The 27,482-nt window shown below is 38.2% G+C and overlaps 3 protein-coding genes across 4 annotated transcripts; 2 read left to right on the top strand and 1 right to left on the bottom strand.

Moving 5' to 3' along the window:
• Positions 1-250: 250 nt before the first annotated feature.
• arf1 (ADP-ribosylation factor 1) lies at positions 251-6,947 on the top strand. The gene is made up of 5 exons (XM_041803314.1): positions 251-362; positions 2,765-2,965; positions 3,121-3,231; positions 3,366-3,490; positions 5,659-6,947. The coding sequence occupies exons 2-5, from the start codon at positions 2,827-2,829 to the stop codon at positions 5,815-5,817; spliced, it is 534 nt and encodes a 177-aa protein (XP_041659248.1). The 5' UTR covers positions 251-362; positions 2,765-2,826; the 3' UTR covers positions 5,818-6,947.
• Positions 6,948-9,310: 2,363 nt separating this feature from the next.
• Positions 9,311-15,718, bottom strand: c13h1orf35 (chromosome 13 C1orf35 homolog). Of its 2 annotated transcripts, none has more exons than XM_041802925.1 (8): positions 15,587-15,718; positions 14,398-14,548; positions 14,253-14,298; positions 14,068-14,150; positions 13,402-13,474; positions 13,141-13,226; positions 12,914-13,036; positions 9,311-10,942 (listed from the first exon to the last, which is right to left on the bottom strand). In XM_041802925.1, the coding sequence occupies exons 1-8, from the start codon at positions 15,681-15,683 to the stop codon at positions 10,687-10,689; spliced, it is 915 nt and encodes a 304-aa protein (XP_041658859.1). In that variant the 5' UTR covers positions 15,684-15,718; the 3' UTR covers positions 9,311-10,686. The 2 variants fall into 2 exon arrangements, with proteins under 2 accessions (XP_041658859.1, XP_041658860.1); XM_041802926.1 differs by lacking the exon at positions 15,587-15,718 and adding an exon at positions 15,145-15,427.
• A 213-nt stretch (positions 15,719-15,931) lies between these two features.
• guk1a (guanylate kinase 1a) lies at positions 15,932-25,841 on the top strand. Its single transcript, XM_041802928.1, has 8 exons — positions 15,932-16,070; positions 16,220-16,368; positions 21,037-21,150; positions 22,721-22,762; positions 22,867-23,102; positions 23,264-23,348; positions 23,438-23,523; positions 25,154-25,841. Exons 2-8 carry the CDS (start codon positions 16,335-16,337, stop codon positions 25,190-25,192), a joined length of 636 nt encoding a protein of 211 aa, XP_041658862.1. The 5' UTR covers positions 15,932-16,070; positions 16,220-16,334; the 3' UTR covers positions 25,193-25,841.
• Positions 25,842-27,482: the final 1,641 nt, after the last annotated feature.

Raw genomic sequence — 27,482 nt, 5'->3', positions numbered from 1 at the left:
AGAAAACCCCGAATAACTTTTCTGAAAAGTTAAGTAAGTTAAGCGTCATTTGCGTGACTCTCACGCTGATGGCCTGAGAGTTGGTGGCTCTGAGAAAAATAATCCTAGCAAATACAATTAGGTCCTCGCACCACTCGGTGCTCGGGCTTTAATTATTTATACATTGTTAATAAGTACCAACGATGGGTGTAAAAAAAAACACACATAAGCCAATTTACCCAGTACGTCAGCTCCTCTGAGCCACAAGAGGCAGCATCCACAGCCGGAGACTTACGGAAGTGCTCAGCTCCCCTGACGTGTCAAATCGCCATTTTCCATCTCGAGGAAGGAAACGCCTTGAAGAAGGAAGAAAAATCAACTTTGTAAGTTGGTCAGACTAGCTTTTATTTAAAGTGATTGACTGCCCTTTTCTCGTTTGTTCCCGAGTAAAATCGTCTTGTTTACAGCGGCTTGGGTTGTATGAAAAGTGTAGGAAAAACTGCTATGTCGCTGTTTAGAGCTAGTTGGCTAAGTTGTTGTTTGAGCTACCTCCACTATTTCCGCATTTTAACTCGTATGCTTACATTTGCCGTTTGGAGTTATTTAGAAATTTAAGATTCCGATATAAAGCGTTTCAAAAACATTATATTTCCAAACCGGTTGGACCGACAATATTATTGCGAATTGGCATTATTAAAGTTGTTTGCTTTCTGACGTTAACCTTAGGAAACTTCTAGCATTACACATTGCCAGGTGCCAGAGTACCCTGTTGAAACCTCCAGGAGATAATACTATATATTAATATATAATATATAATTATTGTTTAATACTGAGGACCTAACATCCCTTGTAACTTGAGAATAATATTTAGGATGTTATACTGACGACTTATAACCACATTCTCGCTTGTTCACCTTAGCAATCTCTACGTTAAATCACATTACACTGGCATCGAGTCTCCCTGATCCCTTTAGAACTTGCTCCAATATTTGTCAAATCCGTCGATATGTCAATCTGTGACTATCCTGACTTGGCGGAAATAGCTGGAAATTCGGAACATACGAAAAGACATTTCCTTTTCCCTTCTACGCTATTTCTGATACTGAGAAAATCACTAACTCTGGATTGACATATCTGTGTTAAATTCTGATTTCATTAAATTTTTAAAAAGATGAATTAACCTTTTATGTATTTGTTGGGCAGAGATTTCAGTTTGTCAGAATGCATGTCCGTGCTACTGTACCACATATTTTACATCAGGAGTATTTTTACACCCACAGTTCAACAGGCTTAGTGTTCTTGTAAAGGGGTACAGGAAATCTAAGGTCCTCTAAATCAGTGGTTCTCAACTGGTCCAGCTGTAGGACCCATCTAACTTCATTAAGAAATTGCAACCCAAATGTATGCGATTTTTGACCAGGTGGAATTTTTTGATGAAACTGTTGCTTCCAGGAACACATATGGAGCTTCTCCATTACACTGAGCGCCTTAGGTCTACTTGGTTTGACTTGACATGGCAGCCCAGCATGGCAATTGGTTTGCTTTTCCACCACAACAAACTACCTATTTGAGGGCCCATCTAATGATGATGACATGAAATAGCTGCGCTTCAGTGAGCATTGTTTTGTCCTGTCGGAAGAAGAGGAAGCACTCAGTGTTTCTACTTCAACGTTTCTTCGTCTGTTGGTAACTGGCTGGTACTTTGGTTCAGTGCAATGGTTGCTACTTAACATATATGCAAGGTGTCCCCAAATGATGACGAACCGCTGTGACGTCACCACAGCACGCTTGGATGCAGGGCAGAGTCGCTTGGGCCACTAGTGATGGATTAAATAAGCATGGCTTGGTTTTGGATTGGCATGGCTAAAAGTCAAAGTGGAAAAGCCCCAATACTTGATGCACTACAAAGGGCTCCATGACCTACTTTTGGTCCCAACCCACCAGAGCCACTGTTCTATAAATCCAATATAAACTGGTTGTGTATACAAGTATCTCAAATGTAGTACCTAAGGTAGGGATACACGATATAGGCTAGCGTTTTAGCCGATGCCGATATTTGAATGTAGTTTAGCCCTAACACCTCAGTCCCCAAGAAACACTTTTTAACATTTAAGGATTGACAACTTCACAAATTTCAATCCTTAAAACACGTTAAAGGGTAAGAAACAATGATGATGAATAAAGAAAAAGAGTAGATGTGTTGGTCAAGCCTAAAAATCCGCGTAGTTGTACCTCATCTATATTTACAGCTGATCCAGGCAGATTTTTGTAGCCAAAATAACAGGTGTAAAAACCAGCAGAAATGTGCAAATACAGAGATCTTGCCAGATACTATGGTGCATCCGTAACTAAAATATTTATGCAGTGTCCCCATAAAATCCCATCCTGCTTGGAAATGTTAAGCGACTGGTTGCTTTAAAGGGTGTCATGATATTTTAGTCCTCCACAATTTAATTTAGTGAGGAAATAAACTGTAGCTGATGTCCTCAAGGGACTTTACTAACCAAGTATAAACATGCTACCTTTTTGGATATTTTAGCTTCAAGAAACCTCCTTGCCAAGTGAAACTCTAAAATGCAAGAGATTCAAGTTTAAATTACATAACAGAAGAATAAGATGTGCATCATTTTCCATAAGTTAGAAAAGTTTTATTTTGCCTCATATATTACTCATGAGTTATGAAACAGTTAAGATTTATTTTCTATTTTCCCCTCTAAACATATTCAAGGCCACACACTTTAATCTTGCTCTGATTTCTAATGCTGATGTTTTTTTCTGTTTTCAGGTGATTTTTTAATTATTTTGGTTCGTCTTTAGTTGCCACGGTAGGTACCGTCACAAGCTACAATGGGGAGCCTTTTATCTATGTTCTTCAATATTAAGAAGGACATGAGGATCCTCATGGTGGGCTTGGATGCAGCTGGAAAGACGACAATATTGTACAAGCTTAAACTGGGAGAGATTGTGACCACAATTCCCACAATTGGTAAGGCAGACATGGAGAAATAATTGTTATCTGAGCTCTTGCATGGCTGTTCTGTATTTTAGATATCGTACAGAAATACTTGTCTTAGAAAGCAGACTGCATTTGTAATATAGTTTTGGGATCTTCCATGTGCTTATGCTCTATTTTTCCTTTAGGTTTTAATGTCGAGACAGTAGAGTACAAGAACATCAGCTTCACAGTATGGGATGTTGGTGGGCAAGACAAAATTCGACCACTTTGGCGACATTACTTCCAGAACACACAAGGTACAGTCAGTAATGTAAAAATCCTCTGCCTGGCTTTTTATGATATTTCCTTGAGTGCCTTTCCTTTAAAAAAAAAAAAAGAGAAGCAATGCACTAAAACACACTCACTTGCTCTTTGTTTGCACTTATTTCAGGTCTCATCTTTGTTGTGGACAGCAATGACCGAGAGCGAATCGCAGAGGCTCGTGAAGAGCTTATGAGAATGTTGGCAGAGGATGAGCTACGTGATGCCCTTCTTTTAGTATTTGCCAACAAACAGGTAAGTCATACTAAAGATGGGCAGTCAATACGAGTAATCACACTGGCCCTCATTTATCAAACTTGCATAGAAACTAGGGCTGAACGATTTGAGAAAATAATCTAATTGTGATTTTTTTCCCCCTAATATTGCGATTGCAATTTAATATGCAATTACTTTAAGGTTCAGTATCTTATGTAATATTCAACAAACATAAGCAATAAGTCATTCTAAACTATAAACCATGCAATACTAGATAAATTAAACTGAAGATTTGAAAAAAAAATGTGATTTTGGCTCGTATAGCAATAAAAATATAGATTGCTATACTAAAGGGATGATACATATTTTTGTTATTCTCATTTTGATCATGAAAATCATATAAACAAACAGAAAAAGTAGGATATTACTAAAATATTTTGAAAAAAGACACTTGTATATTTGCACAATGTGTGGAGCATGAAATTTGTGATGCAAAAAAAATTGTTTCAAATTGGTATTTTGCCACATTTCAGGTTAAAAAAATATTGCACTGTCTGCGATTTGAAAATTGCAGCAGACCATATTGCGATTTAATCTAATTTGCGATTAATTTCCCAGCCCTAATAGAAACCAGCGCAGATTTGGGTGTAGAAATCATCCTATGACAAGGTACATGTGTGATTTATGAAATGTGCATATCTCGCCAATAACAGCATTCAGCTGAGCTGTTGTTGATAAGTATGGCGGCTGAAAACAGTCATCTTTTAGATAACAACCCTGGCCACACCTTTAGAGTTTACGACATGGAGCCACATAATATGGCAAAATATCTGCTCCCTTTATCATGATTTTAGCCTCCATGTCAGAGAAGTATAGGAAAATTATATATTTGTAGTTATTGTGACAATGAAGTGAAACACTTCATGTGAAAGAAAATCACTGCTGCAGTCAACCATGCTCCTGCTGTTATAGTATTTCATTTATACATCTGTGATAAATAACTGGCATGTGATAATATCATAATTCTTTACGTTCAGATTATGATTTCATCAATATTCTTTATATTTGGATTTTTAAAAATACGGTCAGCTCTTAAAATGAGGACATAAACACATGCTTTGGCTATTTAAAGAAGCAGCACAGAAACAGAAGGCCAGCCTAAAACTGCTCCAGACTGAGAGGAGAGTGGCTGTGATCCACCAGTTTCAGGTGTTATTATTAATGTAGGCTGATTTTAAGTGTCAGACAGTGATATGCTGGTTTACAAGAGATAAATTGTTCTCCTCTGACTGTTCATAACTTATAAAGTGATTAAAATAAGCCTGAAATGTACACAACAAATAAAGAATTGTTATTATTTCTATTTGTAATCTGAACAATTTTTTTGCCAAACATTTCAGTAAATTCTTTTATTTTAAAGTGCTGGATGAGCTCCTGTTTCTGACAGCCCCAGCAGTTCGTCTGCATTTAATTAGAACTAAATCCACAGTAGTGGATAAGATTGATTGTATCTCCAGACATGCCTATTGATTATGATCTTATGTTAAGTTATATATGTGTTCATTTATGGTCAACTCTTGAACACACACTCCAGGTTTATAGAGTGGAACCATTTGGAGTAAACAAAGGTGGAAAAAGAGCACAGCTGTTATACTCAAGTAAAAGTACAGTTACTCTGGTTACAACTTACTTAGCCAAAAGTAAAACTACTGATCTATAAATCTACTCAAGTAAAATAAAAAATATTTAAGTTTACTTAAGTACTACTGAGGAGCTACTGAGGAGTTTAATATGAACTTTTTTTATTGGCAAGAACAACAAGAGAATAGATCTGCAACCAGGTTGTTCAGGTAAAGTCACACCTCTATAATGAAGTAAAATAGAAAAATAGGGTTAATTAAACTCATACAGAGTTAAATTTAACACTTTAAAAGTGTCTATGTTGGTCCTAACTACATATAGTTCCAATTCACTTCTGGAATGGTTAAATATTTGAAATTATTACAGAGCTGCAGTAACTGTGGAAAATCAGCTTACAAGGGGTTAAACATTAGATCAGGGATAGTAGGGAAGTACTTAAGTTCAAAACAAATACTTGAGTGTTTACTGTATCAGCTCCTAATACACAATCTCTGTACAATCACTTACATTTTATGTTAAAATGTGATGAATTTATCAAGTCAGTCTTATTTTCTCTTTGTTTACAGGACCTCCCAAATGCCATGAATCCTGCTGAACTCACAGACAAGATGGGACTTCACACTCTAAAACAAAGAAAATGGTACATCCAGGCAACTTGTGCCACTTCTGGGGATGGTCTCTACGAAGGACTAGATTGGTTGTCCCATCAGCTAAGACAAAAATAATTGCATGCTATCTAAAAATTACCCACACCTCTGCTCGTAATTTAGTCTTTCGCCAACAAAGGGCAGAGGTTGGGCTGTTCTAGTCTTGTAAATGTATTTTTTATGTAAATACAAATATATTCGGTAATGGGTGGCTTTTTGCACTCTGACAAATCATACAGTGGTTATCTCTCTTTCTGGCTGTCAGGCAGCCATATGTGCATTGAATATGAAAATGGAGGATGGGATTAAATATTACCAGCACATTTCAGATTCAGGATGTCAATGCAACGTGAGCATTTATTATGCAGGGCTTTAAAGTTAAAAAAATGAACTGAACACTGATGTACTGTTTGCAACTACTGTGGTTACTTTAAACAGTGACAACATGTACTGCTAAGCCAAATTACTATTATGTTAACACTGGTATGACCTTTTTTTTATTAACTGCACTTCAAGAACCTGTCTTTGAACATGTAACTAGCCTTTGAGGTACATTATGTTATGATGCAATCATTTTATATCTATCAGTTTTATAGGTGATTTAAAGGTGAGTCAGCTTTGTATTTTTATATTTACAAGACTCAGGTTTATCCAACATTGCCTTTGAAATTATTAAAATGATAAGTAGTCTTTAAGGAAATGCATATTAACTGAGTGTTTATATCATCAGTTTGCACTGAAACTACTACCCACTACTGACAACTCATTTCATATCCATGTAACCTAAATGTGTGTTGGGTTGTTTTATTGAGAGTTTAACACTAAATTAGCTGTATTGTCTTCACCAAATGCTTTTACTAGCAGGCCATGCATTTTCTATGGTATAATAGCTTATTTTTATCGTGGTACAAGTAAAATGCCAGCTAAATGTTTAACAGGGTGCCAATATTTTCTCCATAAGGGCATATAAGGTCAGACATTTGGCTTTTAATACAAGACATGATGCCATATATTTTCATGCAAGGTTTAGGTGTTTTTCTACTGCTCGGAAGATGTCTTATAGATACATTTAATAACTGGGTCAAACTGCCTTGATATTTAAAAACTGTTGATCTTTACAATGTCTGTTTTCTATTTAAAGTTTCTGTTTTGTAAGGGAAATTGATGTAATTAAAGAATCAAAATAAACAACGACTGCAGTGATTTTTTAAATTGTTTTACCATGTAATAAAATTGCTGAATAAGATTTGAAACTTGCTTAACTGTGAATAAATCACATTTTGACGTAGTAGTGTAGTGCAGGGTTTACATGGGTATTTGGACTATACCCATATATATCTGTTTCTCTAGAGCAGTGGTTCTCAACTGGTCTAGTGTCAGGACCCATCCTCCTGATCACCTCCTGAACAACAAATCATGGCCCACATATCTTAACATTTCAGTCTTAAGTTTTTATAGCAAAGAATGAGGCAGTTTAGACCTCAGATGGAACCAAAATGCGATATAAACAGATTTTCTTCAAAATAAAAGCACTTCATAGACTTTTTGGCACATATTTTTTGTGACATTTGAAACCCACTGAAAAGGGCTTTGTGTCCCGCTTTTGTGCCCTCCAGTTGAAAACCAAGGCTTAAGAATATGCCCTCTTCTAAATCCCCTCTCCTAAGATAACAAAAGCAACAAGAAGTAATTGCAGTACGCTAGTGCATTGCTTTGTAATGCATTAGCCCCAACAGCAAGGAATCTTTCCACTTTCAGCCAGTTTTTGCCCATTAAACCCCATTTTGCTTTTTTTTTTTTTTTAACTATTTTGCCTTTTTTGAACCCTTTCCACCACTTTTTCCTGTCCATGTTTGCCAATTTTAAAACTTTTTAACTTCTCAACTTAATGTAACTGAAAATTAAAATTTTCTTCTGCTGGAACAAAAACAAAATTTAGCACGAAAAGTGAGGAAATTTGTGTTTTGTAGATTATTCCTTTGCTTCTTGGTGAAAATCTTACATCATTAGGAAGCCTGTTCATTTCCCTTTTAGCGTCACATTGTAAGGGCTGACTGCATGCAGTCAATCTCTGTTCTCAGGGCTGCCAGAGGGCCTGCCATGACTGCCCCTCACCATCAGACCCATTCACGCTCATGTCAGCAACATGTTCACTGGAACCTGAACATGTGAAGGAACGTTATGTTCAGCGATTAGTCCAGATTTTGCCTACGGCAAGTGGATTGCAGGGTCAAAATGTGGAAAAGTCACAAAGAAGCTTTGCTGATTGCTGCACCGATAGAGTAACACCTCTGGTGGAGGCTGTGTGATGGTGTGGGGCGGCATCTCCTTCACTGGAAAAATTAGGCTCGTCATCATTGGAGACAATCTATGCAGAGACATCGAGTTTGGATTCTGTGACCAGCAGCGATCCTATATTTCCACAGTCTGAGACTGAACTCTATCCTCCAAGATAACACTCGCCCTCACAGAGGGTTTATCAAAAACTAACATTTGAGAGTGAAGAGGATGGAATGGCCTGCCAGCAGTCCTGACCTCAACCCAATTGAACACTTGTGGGATCAGCTTGGGCATGCTGTTGGTGCCAGAGTGACAAACACAACCACATAGGCTGAGCTGCAACAAATGCTGGCTGAAGAATGGAATGCCATTCCACATCAGTGTGTGACCAGGCTGGTGACCAGCATGGGGAGGAGGTGCCAAGCTGTTGTGGATGTCTCTGGTTCTTCCACACGCTACTGAAGCTCCTGTCTGTTAAATGAATAAATTGTTAAACTGGCAATTTGTCTTGTTTCTTCAGACTTCAATCATCTTATCAACACCAAACAAGAGTCAATGGCAGAATAAAATGTTTGGCATTGGCAGAGATTGGGAAATTTTTCATGGGCTCAACCCACATACTCCGCTCTGCTGCTCATCCCACAGGTGCTTATCCCTTTTAAATGTGGCACCATTTAAAAGCGAAATAAACAGGTTTTCCAATGCTATAAGGTTTATTGCAGAGAAGCACTGATACAACAAAGACACCATCAAACACAAATTTCCATATTTTCTGTGCTAAGTTCAGTTAGATAACATCTCTTTGAGCTCAGGGATAATACATTGGCAGTTCAAGCATAAGGCTATCTGGCATTTTAAAAGAGCCCTGCATGTTTGGAGACATGGTGAATCAACTAAATTAACTATTTCTGATGTACATTGTATAAAGAAATGCTAAATTTCTATATTTTGGAGAAAATGAACAAAAAATAGTTTCCCAGGTAGGCTAAAACCCCACGGGAAGGGCAGTCATGTCTTACGGACGCATTGTTCTTCTTCCTATATGCAGTTTCAAACTTAAAAACCTTTTTAATTGTAAAACCATGAGCAGCTTTAGCAAAAAGGACAATAAGGAATAAGTTACTGTAATGTAGTTTGAGATGAGTGCATTCCAACAGTATCAGGAAGAACAGTTCAACCAGATGACATTACTGCAAAAATGGCGACAGGCGAATCTGTTCTCTAAATTCACTCTAAAATGTAGTGAACTATTAAGTTTCTTTATAAAATACTCATTTAGAAGACACCAATGTTAATTTAATAAAGCTGCCATGTCTTAGCATGCAGGGTTTATTTAAAAGACAGAAAGTCCACTGATAAAATACTAAAATTTTACAAAAGACCTTAAAATCAGTATCATAGCAACCCTTTGACCTATAGAGTAATGTGTCGTCCTGAGCTGAGTAAAGCACTTAAAGCTTGGGTTGAAGCAGTAATGTGGAGAGCACACCCTGGTTCACATTGTTTAGGGGTGGCAATCCAGGACAGCATTCCTGCAGGTTGATTAGGCTGCTAGGGTTAATGCAGCCGAGCCTGTAAAACATGACAGAAGAGTGTGATGGTGGTGAAAAAGGAGGGAGTCTGAGGTTTAGGTCCCTCATAGGGCTGCTTTGTATGGCCTCCTCCCCTGCTGCTCCATCAGCTTGGTTTGTGTGTGGCAGTCTAACGGTACTTGATCATATAAAAGGACCAGCCTGGTTTTTTGCACTCTGCTTTATGAATGCCTTGCTCTTTTTTAGTGCACCCACTAGGTGCTTGCTAGCAGAATACCCCCTTTCAGACCAATTCAAGGCAATTGCAAACACTACACTCTATTATGGCCAATGGAGAGCATTCCAGTGGTATCACATCAGTCAGGGAGCTAACCTAGGAAAGTGAGAGATTAAGGAGCGATGGCACAATTGAGAAAAAAGGACCTGAGCTGCTGAGAAGTGCAAAAGGCACAGTGGGACAGAAGATGTGCAAAGACAACGAAGGTATTAGGGAGATCTTGGAGAGAAAATTTAAAAGAAACTTTTTTTTTTTTTTGCTAGAATTGGCTGTCATTTTATTAAATATTTTCACTGTAATTGTCCAGTTGGATGATTCAAACATTACTGTAACTAAAACAACTTTAGACAACCATAAAACGTTTCAGCTTACCTGAAATGCTGAAAGATGACTGACAGTTAAAAATGAGGGTAACGATGAGGTCTTTGTGCTTGCAGCAAGACAGTTGTAAAATTCCTAAGGACTTTATGAACAATAGCAGCCACCGAGGCCAACCACAGGGGAAGATAGTTTTTTGGACTGCTGTGTAAAATGTTGTCATACCTACTTTTTTGACAAATAACATAATTTGCAGCCTATTACAGCACATCAGGTGTAACATTTGATAATTTAATTAAACAAAATTTATTAAATTACTTGTCAAACAAACCCAAAATAACACCAAAGACACCAGTGTCCCACACCTGAGTGACCACTTTATTGGGTGGGGAAGTGAAAGCATGTGTCTCAAAGTATTGACCTGTCTCCATCCAGTGTTTGACCATTCAGGGTAAATGAGGTCTTCGGGGCCAGCTGAGCTGCTGTGGATCGTTAGGTCCACGTTTAAGTGTCTTTGATTTTGGGGGGTTGGAAAGGACATCAGTCGTCCGAGTCTGTGTCGTGGCGCCGCCTGTGGCTTTGTGTGGCACCAGCAGGGGCCGTCTTGTTGCTGACAGGGTTACGGGGGACAGGAGACCCCCCGTCAGAGGAGTCTGTGTCATGCCTCTGCTGCCGGTGATGGGGGTAGGTGGACTGTCGCTCGGCCTTTGCTCCCCCCCTTGAATGGCTGTCATGGGGTCTGGCTCCACTCTGACTATGGTATGATGGATTATGATGATGGTGGTCCTTTCTCTGCCTGGAGAGAAAAGGAAACCCACAATACGTGACAGGGTATGGGTAGATCAGGTGTAATGATAAGAGACAAGATGAGAAAACATGTCCAAATATGCTACCTAAATATAGCTAACTTTTGAAAAATTTCTGTTTGTATTATCTAACCACTTATATCACTTATTTTACACTATAACCATGTAAGGAGCTCTTCCTATAAACACCAGCACCACATACTAAAAAGCATATTACATTTAAAAGTGGCATGCCCTTCCACTGTTCATCTCAACTGACATAAAGGAAATTTATCAGAGTTCTTCCATGAAACAGTAATGCTTTAAGATGCCCCGTGTTGGAGGTTTCCTCTGAAAAGGGTATCAGTGCCCTCTAGTGCTGACAGAGAAAAGCTTTTCACTCAACTGTAATAGTGGAAACATAGCAAATTATGAAGACATACTATATCACACAAATAATGAAGTTTTACAGAACAACTGGCCTAGAAGAAGAGTCATATCTATGAGACACAGCAGTCACAGACATCAGCATATGCCAGACAGAGGTGTGTATGCACGGTTTATGTGTATGTATGTGGATGTACACTCACCTGCCACTTTATTAGGTACACCTGTTCAATTGCTTGTTAACACAAATAGTTAATCAGCCAATCACATGGCAGCAACTCAGTGCATTTAGGCATGTAGATGTGGTCAAGTCGACTTGATCAGGGTTGAACTGAGCATCAGAAGGAAAGGGGATTTAAGTGACTTTGAACGTGGCGTGGTTGTTGGTACCAGATGGGCTGGTCTGACAATGTCAGAAACTGCTGATCTACTAAAATGTCAAAAATGTCTTGTTGATGCCAGAGGTTAGGTCAGGAGGAGAATGGGCAGACTGGTTCGATATGATAAAATGGCAACAGTAACTCAAATAACCACTCATTACAACCACAGTATGCAGAATACAATCCATGAACTCACAACATGTGGAACCTTTAAGCAGATGGGCTACAGCAGCAGAGGACCACAGTGGGTGTCACTCCTGTCAGCTAAGAACAGGAAACTGAGAACAATTCACATGAGCTCACCAAAATTGGACAACAGAAGACTGGAAAAAACATCGCCTGGTCTAATGAGTCTCGATGTTAGCTGTGACATAAAGATGGTAGGGTCAGAATTTGGCATAAACAACATGAAAGCATGGATCCATCCTGCCTTGTATCAGCAGTTTCAGGCTGGTGCTCGTGGTGTAATGGTGTGGGAGATATTTTCTTGGCACACTTTGGGCCCCTTAGTACCAACTGAGCATCGTTTAAAAATCACAGCCTAACTGAGCATTGTTGCTGGCCATGTCAATCCCTTTATGACTACAGTGTACCCATCTTTTGATGGCTACTTCCAGCAGGATATTGCACCATGTCACATAGCTCAAATCATCTCAAACTAGTTTATTGAACATGACAATGACTTCACTGTACCAAAATGCCCTCCACAGTCACCAGATCTCAATCCAATAGAGCACCTTTGGGATGTGGGGGAACCACAGATTTGCATCATGGTTGTGCAGCTGACAAATCTGCAGCAACTGCATGATGCTATCATGTCAATATGGACCAAAATCTCAAAGATGTTTCCAATACCTTGTTGAAACTTTGTGACGAAGAATTAAGGCAGTTCTGAAAACAAAAGAGGGTCCAACCTGGTACTAGCAAGGAGTACCTAATTATGTGGCCAGTGAGTGTATATGAAATCATGCATGTTGTGTCATTATTGTCTTATATGTATTTATTTACTTGTGCATTACATTGATGCTCTGTAAGACAATGGTAAAACATTCTTTGAAAAGTCACTGATTAATACATCAATTTTTCTATCTTAGTAAGATTTGTGAAGTTATAGTGAGGAACTATAAATTGTAATTCAAAATGTATGAACTGTTCCTGTTACTTGTCCATTCTAAGCCGACAAGCAAGATCAGAAACACTTCATCATGAACCAACCTCTTTCTGTTGTCATCTGACTCAGAGGAAGATGAGTCTCTTCTTTGCCTTTTCTTCTTTTTTTCCTTCTTCTTTTTCTCCTTTTTGCTCTTCTTTTCCTTCTTTTTCTTTTTGCTCTCATGTCTGCAGAGTCAGATAATCAGAGTATAAAAATATGGGACAACATTTTGTGAAACATCATTTAGATGTGGAGAAACATGGAAATTTATAATATAGAGCTGACTCACCGTTCCTCCACATCCCCCTTTTCTGTGCTCTGAGATTTTGTAGTTGAGGTTTCCTGAGAGCGCTCTGTCTTCTCTGTTTTGTGGTGCTGCAAAGAAAGCATTCTTTTAAGTATCTGCAATAACTGAGAAATTCATAGATGAATTCTATAGTTTCAAAGATACTTTGCTACTTGATGCTTTTAGACATGTTTTTCCATCCATCATACACAGTCAATCACAGCATTCCAATTTAATCTTTTCAGAGGGTAGGGTACAACTTACTGTGAAAACAGGCAAGCCCATTTTAACAGCTTCTTTTTCCTTTGGGGAGAGCACCATTTTCCTTGAACCTGCACTGAAAATGGGAAAAAATATTAAGAATTAACTGTTATATTTTGCTGCATTTGATAAACATCAAGAGGAGGAACAAAAACAAAACTTGTCAACTAAACTAACGCAGCTGTAAATTCCCATTATCAAATAGCACAAATTAACTCTGAAAACGCATTTGGAGGTCATTTCATGAGCAAATTCAACCCATTTCCCTTCCTATTAATTCTGCTCATGAATGTTTGCAATTTTAGTGCATGAAACTTTTGAATTCCTGTAAAGTTAACCCTGAAGATATCACAATCTCCAGAATATAAATATATAAAGCACTCAGGTAAGTCAATGTCATAAAGGCTGAGATAGGTGTTGCAGATTTTTCATATCCACATGCTGTGTGCTCCAAGAAAATCAAACCCTAGTGACTTAAAAATAATCCTAAAAATAATAAACTTGATGGAGAGAAAGTCCCAAATATTTTATTCCAAATTTCTGAAATTGCATATCAAATAAGGAAAAATTAAGTCAGATGTAGTTGTTAAAATGTTCACTTCAACCTATTTATTTGTTTACTATGCTGTTAAAAACCAAAGCTGAAGTATCCATGGGGAAAAGAATTACCTGGAGCTTCCCAAGCCTGATACTCGGTCAACATTTCTCTCCTCGCCATCGGCCTCTTCCCTCCTGCAAACATCTACAAGGTCCTGGTGACAAGATAAGAATAGTCTTGTTATGCAACATGTTTCATCAAGGCAAGTTATTTAATTATTCATGCACATTAAATGATGACCAAAAATGTGACCCACCTCCTTGGACAAACCAGTTGGTTGCCGCTTTATATTCTTGTGCCCTCTAGATTATAAATGGAGAAGAATTAAAATATACATAAGTAATCAATTTTTTGGCACACACTTGGTGAATCAATTATTTCCTTTAGGATGTTATACATACAGTGCAGCCATCAGTGCTTCATGCTCTGCAGCCTTAACAGCAGCAAGTTCATCTGCCCGTGACAATGGTGCACCACCTTTTTTGTCTTTTGAATACCATGTTAGATCTTTGCCTTTTTGCCATCGTCCTACCGGGGCCATCAAAGAGTTCCCTGGAAAGAAGAATTTAGAATGGTTGGGAGAGATGTGTTGCTCTTTAGTAGAAATGTTTATCTGAGACTATCTCTAGAATAGGACAGTGAACAAAAGTTCAAATATTAAAAAAAAATTGTGTATGGTTTTAAAATAACTTAATCTTTATTTATTTTTAGATTTATGGATCAGGAGGTATAATATAATATATAATATGTTTCCAAATTCATTTTAACAGTCATCAGTATTAATATATTAATGTTGTTTATACCTAAATATTATGTCTTTAAAACCCACATTAAAGTCTGAGGAATGACGGTTATAAAAAAAAGTCGTTTGTTTACATTTTGTCAAAACAAAACAAAACAAAACAACACTAAAAATAGACTGAAAATATAGTGCCTAATCTCATTTAACTGAAGGCAAATGTAATGAAAGGACTTCAAGAATGTTGGTAATCTTTTAGTAACTTCATTAAAAGCCAACTGCAAACTAAAATAAATGATGCCAATCATACTTTAAAAGCACTTTTCAAATTCTGTTTTGTGCAACTTTGATATTAACACATGAAAGAAGGTGCAGCTAATAATATTGTGAATTGGAAGATAGCACTCACAGCTGAGGTCGCCTCCTCATAAACAATACTCAAACATCTGAAAACTTGGCATTATGTCCAAAAATAGTTGCATTTCCTACAAAGTTTGGTGTTAACATTTTCTGCCACAGCTGAGGACGGTCGCTACGTAGATCTGTCTGGCATGCTGACAACGGTGTGGGCTGAGAGAGCGGAGAGGCTACGTGTGGGGAGCTATGAAAGCTGGGACCTGCTGAGTGTGCACAGGAAAACGGGGCTAAAACCGACCGAGAGGACACTGTGTAATGAGGGACTGTACAACAACAGGTATTAAATAGAAAATGGAGAGCCAATTAAATATATTGTGGTACAACTGTGATCTTCAAAGTCTAGCTCAGTTGAGCTAAAGTTAGCTGAGAGGAAAGTAGCCATACATCTGGTCGGTGCTGATAGCGGACTTAGGCTGCGGGTTGTCCACACTTACCGAGATAATTTTCTCTGTGTTTATCGACTTTCACGTCATCCCAGTTGAACTGGTCCTGGCCCCCTCGGACCCCTCCAGATCTTGAGGAACCAAACATTTTTCTGAGTTCAGGGAAAACAGTTAGCTCGGCTCCTTGACTTTAGCCGTGTTAGCACACGAGCTGCGCGAATGGTCTGGCCTTCAGCGTTCACTCATCCGGGGAGTTTTGCGGTAAGTTCAACTTCCCTGTGTCGGTGGGAACAACGTGTTACGAGTACTGGTGTTTAATCTGTCGACGGAAACCCACCCGGTAACCAGTTTCGCTAGAACTTTAAGAGAAGTCCACTGTGCGTTAGACGAATAGTTGAAACAGCGTTCATCTCAAGCCAGGCTATACTAGACCGCTTTTCTTAAACTCTGTGGCCTAAAACAACCCTACAGTATTGATTTTTGCCTTGTCGTGCTTGTATGTGTCCCTTCGTTAAGGAATAACGTGACACATATGGTGAGCCACATACGTGTACTCAAAACTTCAGATTTATTTTGTCGTTTTTTTTCCCTTCAGCTAATGCTAACAATGCCAAACGTTCCTGTTTGTGGTTGCGCGCGTTCTCGCTGCTCGCGAACGTGACGTGTTGATGTTTTGGCCCACAGTGATGACGTAAGAAGCACAGTTCTCCATAATGGCTCAAACAGCAATGAAACATAGCAAAGGAGGGAGAAAATTCCCCGGAGAAGGATCTGCATTCTTGGACTAACTTAACTCCAGATGTTCATGAGATATTTTGCCAGGGCATTTTCAGGTATGGGGAGAGGGTTGTTTGTCTTTCTTGCTTCTGCATTTGAATTATCTATCAGTGTAGCTAACACTGTCATTCATTTCCTCTTGCATGATGGTTTTAAATTTTGATACCTTGCTGTTGAAGATGGTCAGCATTGTGGTATCTCTGAGCAGGAATATTTAGCTAATTTAACTTTAAATATAGCATAAGATTGTTTTAAAACCATAATCACCATCCTGTGAATATTGTAACATGTCATGGCCATTTGTTTAGCCTGTAGACTAATCTTTGGATACCTATCGCTTGAGTGTTTTAGCCCAACTGACTACTGCATTAAGCCTATCCAAGCTTTAATAGTCATGCCCATCGGAATCACGGCACAAAGACACGAAATACACGTTCTTCAGTAAATGCTACTCTAGTTAGTGTTAACTTTCATAATGTAGCATTTCTATGTATTTAACAGCATTTTATTGCCCATAACAATGAGTCAAAGTGCACTCCACTGTAACATCCTGAGGTTGTTATCTCTAGCAAAAGACTGTAAACTCACGTGATCTATTTAAAAAAAAATAATGGACAGTGCAACTCTACATATCCTATTTTTACAAATTTTCTATTGACTATAGGTTAAAGGAGTTAAAATAAGGAGATTATAACATTAGGATCAGGGTGTAGAACTGGTTGAACATGTGCCCACATATTGTAGAAGTCACCTCTACTTCAGGGTAAGCCACAACTAACAACACTGCTGTTATGACATTACATATTGCATGAGGTGCTTTCTAGCAAGGCAAGTTTTTTCATAGAGCACAATTCATATACAAAACGTTTCTCAGATGTAAAAACACAACAATTATGACATCAGGAGCACTAAAAGACATGACACTGAACAAAAACTAATCAGACAACTTTTTAAAGTTAATGAATAGGACATTAAGCAAAATAAACATTAAAAACTAAATGTATTATGATGTCTTTAGATTGGGTAATTTATGATAAACTGTCTTGCTTTGCAAATCTAGGGGTGCTGCAGTAGTGTCCCTTAGTATGGCTATTATAGTTTAAATGACAGAAAATTAAGATAGTAATGAGCTTGAGATTAGAACTTTCAGAGAATGAAGCAACTAATTTAAAGTGTTGGTTAAATTTAACAGAAAAAAAAATAATTCAGTTTTCAGTGATTGAAAACAACAGAATGGCAGACCTTTAACAACCACTTTTGAGAAGATTGAATCACTAGATATCTGGCACATTAAGTTAAGAGAAGCAGATCACTTTGGTTATGAGATAAATGTGTTTTATCACATATAGTTTTCGTCCTTAAACTAAAAAAGCTGACTGTAACGGTCTCCTCAGACCTGATAGATTTCACATGATTTAAATTTAGCCACAGGAAATATCAATCACATGGGGTTCAGTGCGCATGGATAAACTCAAGGACAGTGCAGCTTCCAATTAGTGTCTCTTTGTGCTGATTGTAAACCTATACATCTTTCATTTCCTGTCACGCTGCTCTGTATCATCAACAACAGAATTACTTCAGTGTGGGTGTTGAACTGTATGCAGCTGCAGAAAGATAGATTTTGTTAAATAGTCAAAGTCGTGTATTAAAGGCATGTGTCCTTACTCAACTAGGAGCCAGATTGGCTGCTTGTTTAGCGTCTGCTGTGGATTTGATCGTAGCACGAGTTATATTTTAATCATTTTAATGATTTTATGGTTTAACTTGCAAAAACGTTTTTGACTTGTCTAAAGTAAAATTGAAATAACTGGTCATCTATTGATCAAAGTTATTAATAAAAGTAACATATTAAGTCTTGACTGGTATCTCCAGAATCGAATATAATGATTTAAAAGCATTTGAAACACTAATTTAGTGTCAATCACAGATTGGGAACCCATCTTAATAAATCTATCAACAATTACACCTGTGAGGCTTTGAAAAATGAACTGTTCAGATAATGATCACAGTACTTTTTTTCGTAAAGAAACTGTGTTTACTTTGACAGGGACAAGAACACACACTATTTGTGTTGCCTCCAGAGATGTAACAGCTGATAGGTTATCAATCAGCAACTTTTTCACTGTTCAGTGTGATGTTGTGGTAATTTGTGCAGCAACAGAGCTGAACATACCCAAAGTGCAGCTCCTTAGATATAGTGATTGCCAGATTTATTTTGGAAAGTCCTGGGGTTTGGGCAAAATAAAAAAGGACAGATAAATAAATATACAAGTATTAGAAATTGGAAACAGTACCATAATAAGGCCCTGTATTCTGTCATTTTATCAGCTAAACTATTAATAGAAATTGAATTTTAAATTCTTTGCAGCCTTTACATCCTTGTTAATTGAATACGGTAACAGCAAGTTAGATGGAAATACCCAAAAATAATCACCAATGTCAATGTGCAATTTAAGAGGGGTGATACCAGTACTTGACCAAAATTCTAAAAATATACTCTTCCTCTCTGGCTCCTGAAAAAGGATCTCCTGCTCCTTTATTTGCCACATTACCATTTGTGTGAAGCATTCAAGAGGCAACAGAGAATGACTCTTGTCACTTGCACCTGCAGAGAGAACCTCACTGCATGTGGTTTGCCTGAAGACAGGAAGGCTCATAGTGCTGTTGTTTTATTCTGGGTTATAAACTGAGACAGAGGCATGCTGAAGTCCTGCAAATTTTATCTTTGGTTTTAGATGTGTTAGACTTCTTCTGTGCATTACATTTTTAATTTCATACATCTCATCGTGTCTATGGAATACCAAGTTTTTGGACCAACTTCTATCCAATCTGATACCTGACACTGATGTAAGTAACAGGCATTTATCTCTAAATGATGATGGCTGAAATTAGCTTTTTAATTTTTCTTTCATAGTAGTTAATTGCAGCTCTGTTAATGGATTTCAGTTCCTGTAATCAGTTTGTAAGATGCTCATAACAAGATCGTGTGCTACAACATCTTGTGAGAAGGAAACCATCTTGCTATATCAGTGCATAGATGCAGAGCATGATGGAGATGCCTGATTTGAAACCGGAAATTACAATAGTAGATAGCCACACCAGTTTTCAAAGATTTGTATGGCAGCAGATCTAGGATCCACTCAGATCACTCAAAGTTTTGTACATTTCAGTGAAACAGGCCTTAAAGAATATACTTTGAGGTATTTGATTTTTTTAAGTTTTATTGACATATTTTAAAATCTTTACTTGTCACATTCTTGTGAATCCAATATTGTTCCTCACACTGGTGGAGTCAGAGGGGGACAGGAGAGGCCATCACCACCTTTGGTGACCTTATTTTTCAAAAATCACCCTTAAAGTGCCCTCTTGTATAACCCTATGGTAGATATGGTGGTATAATGAAAAAGCACCCCCGTAGGTGCCCTCTATGTGGACAGCATTTTCCAAAGTGCCCTCTTAAATGCCATCTAAGTAAACAAAAATTTGAAAAAGTGCCATTTAAATAGACAAAATTATATGAAGTGCCCTCTTAAGTGCACTCCATGTGGACAAAATTTGACATAGTTTCCTCTAAGTGGACAGACTTGACTCATTTCTTCTTATGTGTCCTCTAAATAGAACGAAGAACCCCAGCTTGCTTCCCTTTAAAGAGACAAATTATACAAAGTGCCCTCTTAGGTGCACTATCAGGGAACAAAATTTGACAAAGTGCCCTCTGAAATGCTCTCTATGTGGACAAAATTCACCAAAGTGTCCTCTGTGTGGACAATTTATGACAAAGGTCCTACCATTTAAATGGATAATTTATGATAAATTGCCCCATGATGCCCTCCCAGGAAACAATAAGTGATAAAGTGAGCAGAGTCTATATTTGAATGACATTCTGATCGTGGAGTCTAATGGTTTGAAAGCATGGCCCTGCCCTCTGTTTCTCTCCTCCTTCCTGCTCTTGTACACAATCTGAGCTCACACAGTCACACCCTCACTGTTCACTGATCATTTCCCTCGCTGCTCGAGCTTTGTGAGTACTGAGGAAACGGTAAGCAGAAACTCTACAGCCATTATTCTGTTCGATACTTGAATAGATTACTTAGAAATGGTTTAAAATGAAAGGATCGTGTAGAATTTATCACAGAAACTTCAGGAGTTTATTTTGCTGTTTTGCAAAGATTCAGTCTCAAAGTTTTTACAAGTGTGTGTGAATGTTTAGATGGCTGCATGATTGAGTCAAAAAAAATTTTGTTCAAGTCGTGGTACCTAAAAACTAGCTGGTATTTCTTTTAAAAGCAGTTTTTTATCCATTTAGCTTCTTGTGTTTCCTAAAATTGTTCCTGCCCTGGCAAGCAGAATAAGGGCTCTCCAATTAGTGAGTAATTGTTTCTCAGGTGTCTCCATGGTAACCCCACAGTTTGCAGCTCTTTTGATTGCCTCGGCTCTACTGGGAGATGTTTTGCACCCATCATCATTAAAAAAATGCTGGCTTATCATTTTATAGGCTCATCAGACCACGGCATGACTTGTGTAAACATGTTACAGCCGGCTTTAATGCTGTGAAAGCTGGTTTCTTTTTAAAGCTCTTTGTTTGTTCTCTGATGGATTGGTTTTGTGATGACTCATGCCATAAGACTCTGGTAGATGTGTGTCACTTCTCCCTCCTCCCTGCAGCCTTACCCATGTTCTTTTTCCTACATTAACCTCTCCTCTCTGCTCCTCCTCTCCATTAGCTATGGCTGGACCCAGGCCTGTGGTGCTAAGCGGCCCGTCCGGGGCGGGGAAGAGCACGCTACTGAAGAAGCTCATGAAGGAATACGACAGCGTGTTTGGCTTCAGTGTGTCCCGTAAGCATTTAACTTTGATATAGGAGAATCAGGAAGCCTTTTATTGGTTAGTATAGTCCAACCTGTGGATCATTTAACTAATTACTCAATGTTATTTCTGTCAGGACCACCTTGTCAAGAAACACATGATTTGTAGTTATAAATTTCTCTCTTTATTTGCAGTTATTAATTTGCCCTATAGCTGTTATTTATATTTTGGGGTGGGGCTGTTCTGGGTTCCCCTGCCCTTCCACAGATCTTTGTGGAAAGCATCAAGCAGAAATAGCCATGTTACTGCTCTTCCTGTGCCTGCATGGAAAGCCTGAAGAGAAGAGAAGTAGCAAAAAAAGAAACAAACAGAGCAGGCATCAATGACAACAGAATGACAACAATCAAGTTAGATTTAGAGGAGGAGCTGGGGGGGAGGAGGGTTGCAAATAGAGGGAGCAGCAAAGCATATGCAGGCTGGAGCAGTTTAAGGTATGGCAGTATGAGAGCAACTAGCCAATAGCGTGCTTAGAGTGAATCAGCCTGTCGTCAGCTGATGATTTAAAATATGTGGCAGTGCTTGACTCTGTGGCCTGCCTGAACTAATGCTAGATGCTTGATTGCATAACAAATGTTATCTCAAGACTGTTTACAAAGAGGGCAAGTCTAAACTGTCCTCATTGTTTTATTATTTACAAAGACTCAACATTAATCTACCACGAACTCGGCACTAAACATTTGCACAAGCAACAGCAAAGTAATAGTGATAGGGAAAAATGTAGTTTTAACAGGCAGAAACCTCCATCAGAACCAGACTCACTTTGAACAGCAATCTGCTGAAGCTGTGTTGAGATAGAGGGTGATGCACAAAGAAAGACAGCTCTTGGGTTGGGTATCAATTGGGTTTCTTCCAATATTGGTGCTAAATTGATACTATTTCAACACTGCTGGTGCTTAACCGATGCCAGAATCGATACTCTTAAGAGAAAACAAGGTATGTTAAAAGTCGGTGGGTGAATAAAAGCTGTCTCAGAAGACTGAATGACTCAGAGTAATATCTTCAATAAAGATGCCAATCGAACAAAGGACAAGAAAAGGAAACAGGTGTAACATCTCTATGTTGGAGGCTTACACAAAATTCATATACCAGTGTTTCATCAGATACAAATGATAAATTAAATGTTCAGTCAGTCAGTGTGGCTGTGTCCTTGGTAGGGAAACACAGGCAAGTTGCTCCGGACAGCAAAGCAATTAAAAGATGTTCATGCTATGCTGAAATATAGTGATTGCATTTATATTTATAAATGTTCTACAAAACACAGACATGCTTTATTTCTATACTTTCTCTCTCTTAGGCTGTTATTTGATGAAATGAATGAATAATTTAAAGCTATGATTTTTATGCATGGATTAATTGAGTATTGTTTGATTATTTGACAACATATTTTTAAAAAAGACTAATAAACAACCTAAAATTGAGAATAATCATCGGTCACATTTATGTCTGATTGTGTTTCTTTTCTTTTGATAGGCTGGGATGATCCTCTGATTGTTTGTAGTCTAGATAAATATTTTATGGCCTAAATGTTTTTTCAATCCTCAGACACAACAAGAAATCCTCGTCCTGGAGAAGTAAATGGCAAAGGTACCATTTTCTCCTCCTCTTTGTCCTTTACTGTAACCTTGAATCACATTTATGTTTAGATGACAGCTCTCTTGACTAATTCTGATGTCTTTCCTGGGTTTCAGATTATCATTTTGTTACACGAGAGGTGATGCAGGCAGGGATCGACAATGGAGACTTCATTGAACACGCAGAGTTTTCAGGGAACATGTACGGGACGAGTAAAGCGGCCGTGCAGGACGTCCAGGCCAAGAACCTCATCTGTATACTTGACATTGACATGCAGGGTGTGAAGAACATTAAAAGGACAGACCTCAATCCCATCTACATCTCCATCCAGCCTCCATCCATGGAGGTCCTGGTAAGCTCAGATTGAAAACAATGCTGACACTTCTGTTTCACTGCCAGAGAGGAGCTCCTGGGTGTGACTTCTTTGTGGCAAAGGCACTTTGTCACACAGGTTTTGCTTGTTTTAATGTTTGTGAATACCATCTGCTGATTGTCTGCTGTGTGTCGTTTTAGGAAAAACGTTTAAGAGACAGAAAAACTGAGTCAGAGGAGAGCCTCCAGAGGCGTTTAGATATAGCCAGAGTGGACATGGAAATTAGTAAGTTTTCACTGTTTTTCTTTGTTAAATGTGACAGCATAAGCTTTTATAATAAACATAAATCTGAACATAATCCTATCTTCTTCTAGGTAAAGAGCAAGGATTATTTGATTCAGTGATTATCAATGATAACTTGGAGGAAGCTCTTGGGCAGTTAAAAAAAGCTCTTCTTGAGGTGAGTTACAAGTGCAGAAGCCATTCATTTACTTTCCACAATCAAAGAGGAGTGATTTGAGTTAAGCAGCAACAAGCATGTTTGATAGAATTGCACTTTGAATACAAATTCCTTTGAGGTAAGACTAAGGATGTGCAAGCAAGAAGTACAGAATAAGTTTCTTAAACCTTGTGTTTACTGTGTGCTGAACTTGACTCAGAAGCATTCATCACAACTACAGGCTGCAGGCCTGACAAGCTTTTGATTTTTGGACTCACACTTAAATGATTTTTGATATTCACCCCCTTTAAAGTGATCTGATTCAACAGAGGTGCAGCTAACCGGTGCTAGTAGTCTCATAATTTGTGATATGGGGATCACTAAGTGCAGTGAATGTGTCTGTAGTGACTGTGGTATAAAGACACCTGTATCTGGAAGGTCCAGTCAGTTAATCAGTATTCCTGGCTACCATTACACCATGAAGACAGAAGAACACTCTAAGCAGCTCAGAGAAAAGGTTATTGAAAAGTTGAAGTCAGGGGATGGATAGAGAAAAAAATCCAAGGCACTGAACATCCCCCAAAGTTCAGTTAAATCCTACATCAAGAAATGGAAGTAATATGGCACATGTGTAAATCTGTCTAGGACCATAAGGCTGTCCTCATAAGCTGAGTGATCATGCAAAAAAGAGACTAGTGAGAGAGGCCACCAAGATATTTATGACTTCTCTGAATAAGTTACAAGCTCTGCATAAACGACTGTTGCTCTGGCTCTTCACCAGTCAAAGCTTTATGGGAGAGTGGCAAAGAGAAAGCCACTGTTGGAGAAAACTCATTTTAAATCTCGACTAGAGAGTTCACCAAAAGGCATTATTGAGACTCCATGGTCAAGTGGAGGAAAGTTCTCTGGTCTGATAAGACTAAAATGGTGCATTTTGGCCATCAGAGAAGATGGCATGTTTGATGGAAGCCAAACACTTCGCATCATCACAAACACACCATTCCCACTGTGAAGCACGGTGATGGCAGCACCATGCTGTGGGGATGCTTCTCAGCAGTCAGCCTTGGAAGGCTTGTAAAGGTAGAGGGTAAAATGAATGTGGCAAAAGGAAGCATACAGTGAAAGCTACACGGAAATGGTTTAAAGACAACAAGGTGAATGTTCTGGAGAGGCTGAGTTAAAGCACAAACCTCAGTCCAATAAAGAACCTTGGGCTGGACTTGTAAAGGGCTGCTCACACCTGATCCCTGTGCAACCTGACAGAGCTTGAGCAGTTTTGCAAAGAAGAATGGAGTAAAATTACAGTGTCCAGATGTGCAAGCGTGATTGGGGTCTATCCACACAGACTCAGTGCTGTGAACTTGAAGGGGGTGAATATTTATGATGTTGCCTTTTTTACATGACATCATTTTTCTTAATTGACAATAATTTGTAGACATCTGTTTTCATTTTGACATGAAAGAGTTTTTTGTTTTTTATTTGGAAAAAGCCAAATTATATTGAGCATAGCTGATTTAAAAACCACTGAAAGAGTAAAACATCCAGAGGATGAATAGTTTTTAAAGGCACTGTATGTGAAGTATATTATAAATGTGTTTTTATTATCAATCTACATTCCTATTTGAAGAATCTACTTTTGTTTGTTTAATAGGAAATCAATAAGGTCAAGCAAACCAGCATGTCTTCGTAGGATACTGCAGCATCCTTGCACCTTTTTGGTCCCGTCCAGATACTCCTCACAGAACCACAGACCTCCTCCAAGTTGAGAACATTCCCTCAGATGAAGCTCAGACGTCCTTTAGTGGATACGTAAATATGTAGATTTTACATGTTATTTAGGAGTAGGCATTACCAATGATATGTAGAATTTAAAGTGGAACATTTTTAAACAACATAAAGAATTTTCCATGTTTGTATTTTTATTTGTATGACAAAAAATACTCCAATATTGGGTTTTTTTTCGTATTAGTGGCTTTGTACAAATGACATTTTGCTGGGTAGGGTTCACAGAACACCAACATAAACAGGAGACTCATTCCATCCTGAGGACAAACTGATTTTCAAAGCACTAAATTCTGAACATGTTGGTGTGAGACAGCTTGTAATGCTGCCTCTTTTGAGGTCGTCTTGTGCAACCCCTAATGATAGAATAGACAGCAGACGGTGCACAGCTTGGTCAAAGGCAGTCTGCCCTCAGGTTCCTGAGCATGAAAAGTTCAGGAGGGAGACTAAAGCTCTGCATTGAAGTTTAGAAAAATATGGTGACTGTTTACATTCATGAGGTTTGTGTGTGTTAACTGAACTGATGAATTAATAAACTATTCCAGTATCTTTTTACAGCTTTTGTACATTTTCAGTGTTTGTGTAAGCTAACTTCATTTAAGTCAGTGGTTCTCAACTGTTGGGTCGGGACCCTAAAGTGGGTCACTTATGTGTGCCAGAAAAAAAAAAAAAAACAATTTGTCATTATGTTTACGATGCATGTAAGCCCTGAGTAAACATTCATCCATTTATTTCACTTGACTGTTTTCCAAAAATAAGTGAAAACTATCCTTTAGATACTAAGTTAACTTCTTTTCTCAAGATGCTTAAACTGTTTTCTCTGGAAAATTACCTTAATTCCCATCTTATTAAGGGAAAATTAAGTAAAGTATAATGTATCCATGCATTTCCTCTTAGGGCTTCTGCTATGATGCACTATTCTACAATGTTTGTTTTGTAATATCTCTATCTCAGCCATATTCTGTCCCATCTAAGATCCAAGCTGCAACATTGATTATTACAGAAATTTGAGTGGTTCAAAGTTTTTTAAAATTTGGGTCTTGATCTCTTATTGATGAGTAGGTAGTGGGTCCTGAGGCAAGACCAGTTAGGAGCCACTGATTTAAGTGGTGTATGTTTTGCTCCAGAAGGATTAAATCCCATGACAGATGAAGAAATTGTTGCTGAAAACAAGATAAGACAAAAAACATGTATTGTGATAGCTGGGCAAAAATCGCATACCTCCATTTTATGGTTTGTTTGTTTGTTTTTTAAAAAAATCAATCTTATTAATAACAGCAAATCAACCAGATACTTTACCCAAATAATGTCAGCCCACCTCTTTCTGGGTGAAAACATTACATCAAAATGAACAGTGGTAAATGGGAAAGATTAGATCTGAAGCAATTTAAAAGCTTAAAAAAACAGAGTTTCATTGTTAATCAGTTCTCTGCATTTCATACATTATGGATCTAAACTTCTAAAAAAATCAATAATTGATTAGTGAATATTTAAAGATCTGTTAACAGGCAGCTTCTGCTGTCAGAGAGCGATTGCTGGTATATCCTCCTGAGACCTGAGCTTTTGTTTGGAATGGATTTGTAGTTTCCCCCACCTATTTGTGATACGTTAGACCTGGTAAGAACAAATCCTAGCCCTGTCTTTGAAGAGAAATATTTTTCACCAAAAAAATCATGCCTGCATATGAGGAAATAGACTTATCTTACTGTACATGTAAAAAATGTTTTCTTTACTTGTAGAAAGTCATGTTGACCATTTTTGTTTTTCCCCAAAAAAATACCTGAGGTATTTGAAAATTTCTTTTAAATTATTAGACTTTCAAAACAAAAAAATTCCCCTCAAATTTCCAAGACATTACCAAAAAACATAACTTAAAAAGTCTTATTTTAAAAAAATCCTTAAACATTCCCCAAACATTTTAGTGAAACTTTCTGAAAAAGCCTAAAGATTTAAATAAAAATCCCTTATGGCGCTTTTACACTACACAGTTCCAGCCCTACTCGACTCGACTCAATTCTACTCCACTCGGTTTGGGTACCTTTTCCACCAGCCCTAGTACCTGTTGTCGTTTTTTAAAATGGCAGGTTTGAGTCCTGCGTCGGTCGTCGCGCTCATGACTCTTCGGTGACGACATTCTCTGACCAATCAGTGCCTGGCAGTCGGTTGACGTCACCTTTTAGTATCGGCTCAGTTCGCTT

The sequence above is a fragment of the Cheilinus undulatus genome, linkage group 13 (genome assembly GCF_018320785.1).
Source record: "Cheilinus undulatus linkage group 13, ASM1832078v1, whole genome shotgun sequence".
Lineage (NCBI taxonomy): Eukaryota > Metazoa > Chordata > Actinopteri > Labriformes > Labridae > Cheilinus > Cheilinus undulatus.
Note: the sequence above shows the minus strand (reverse complement) of the source record. Positions and strands in the feature narration are given on the sequence as shown.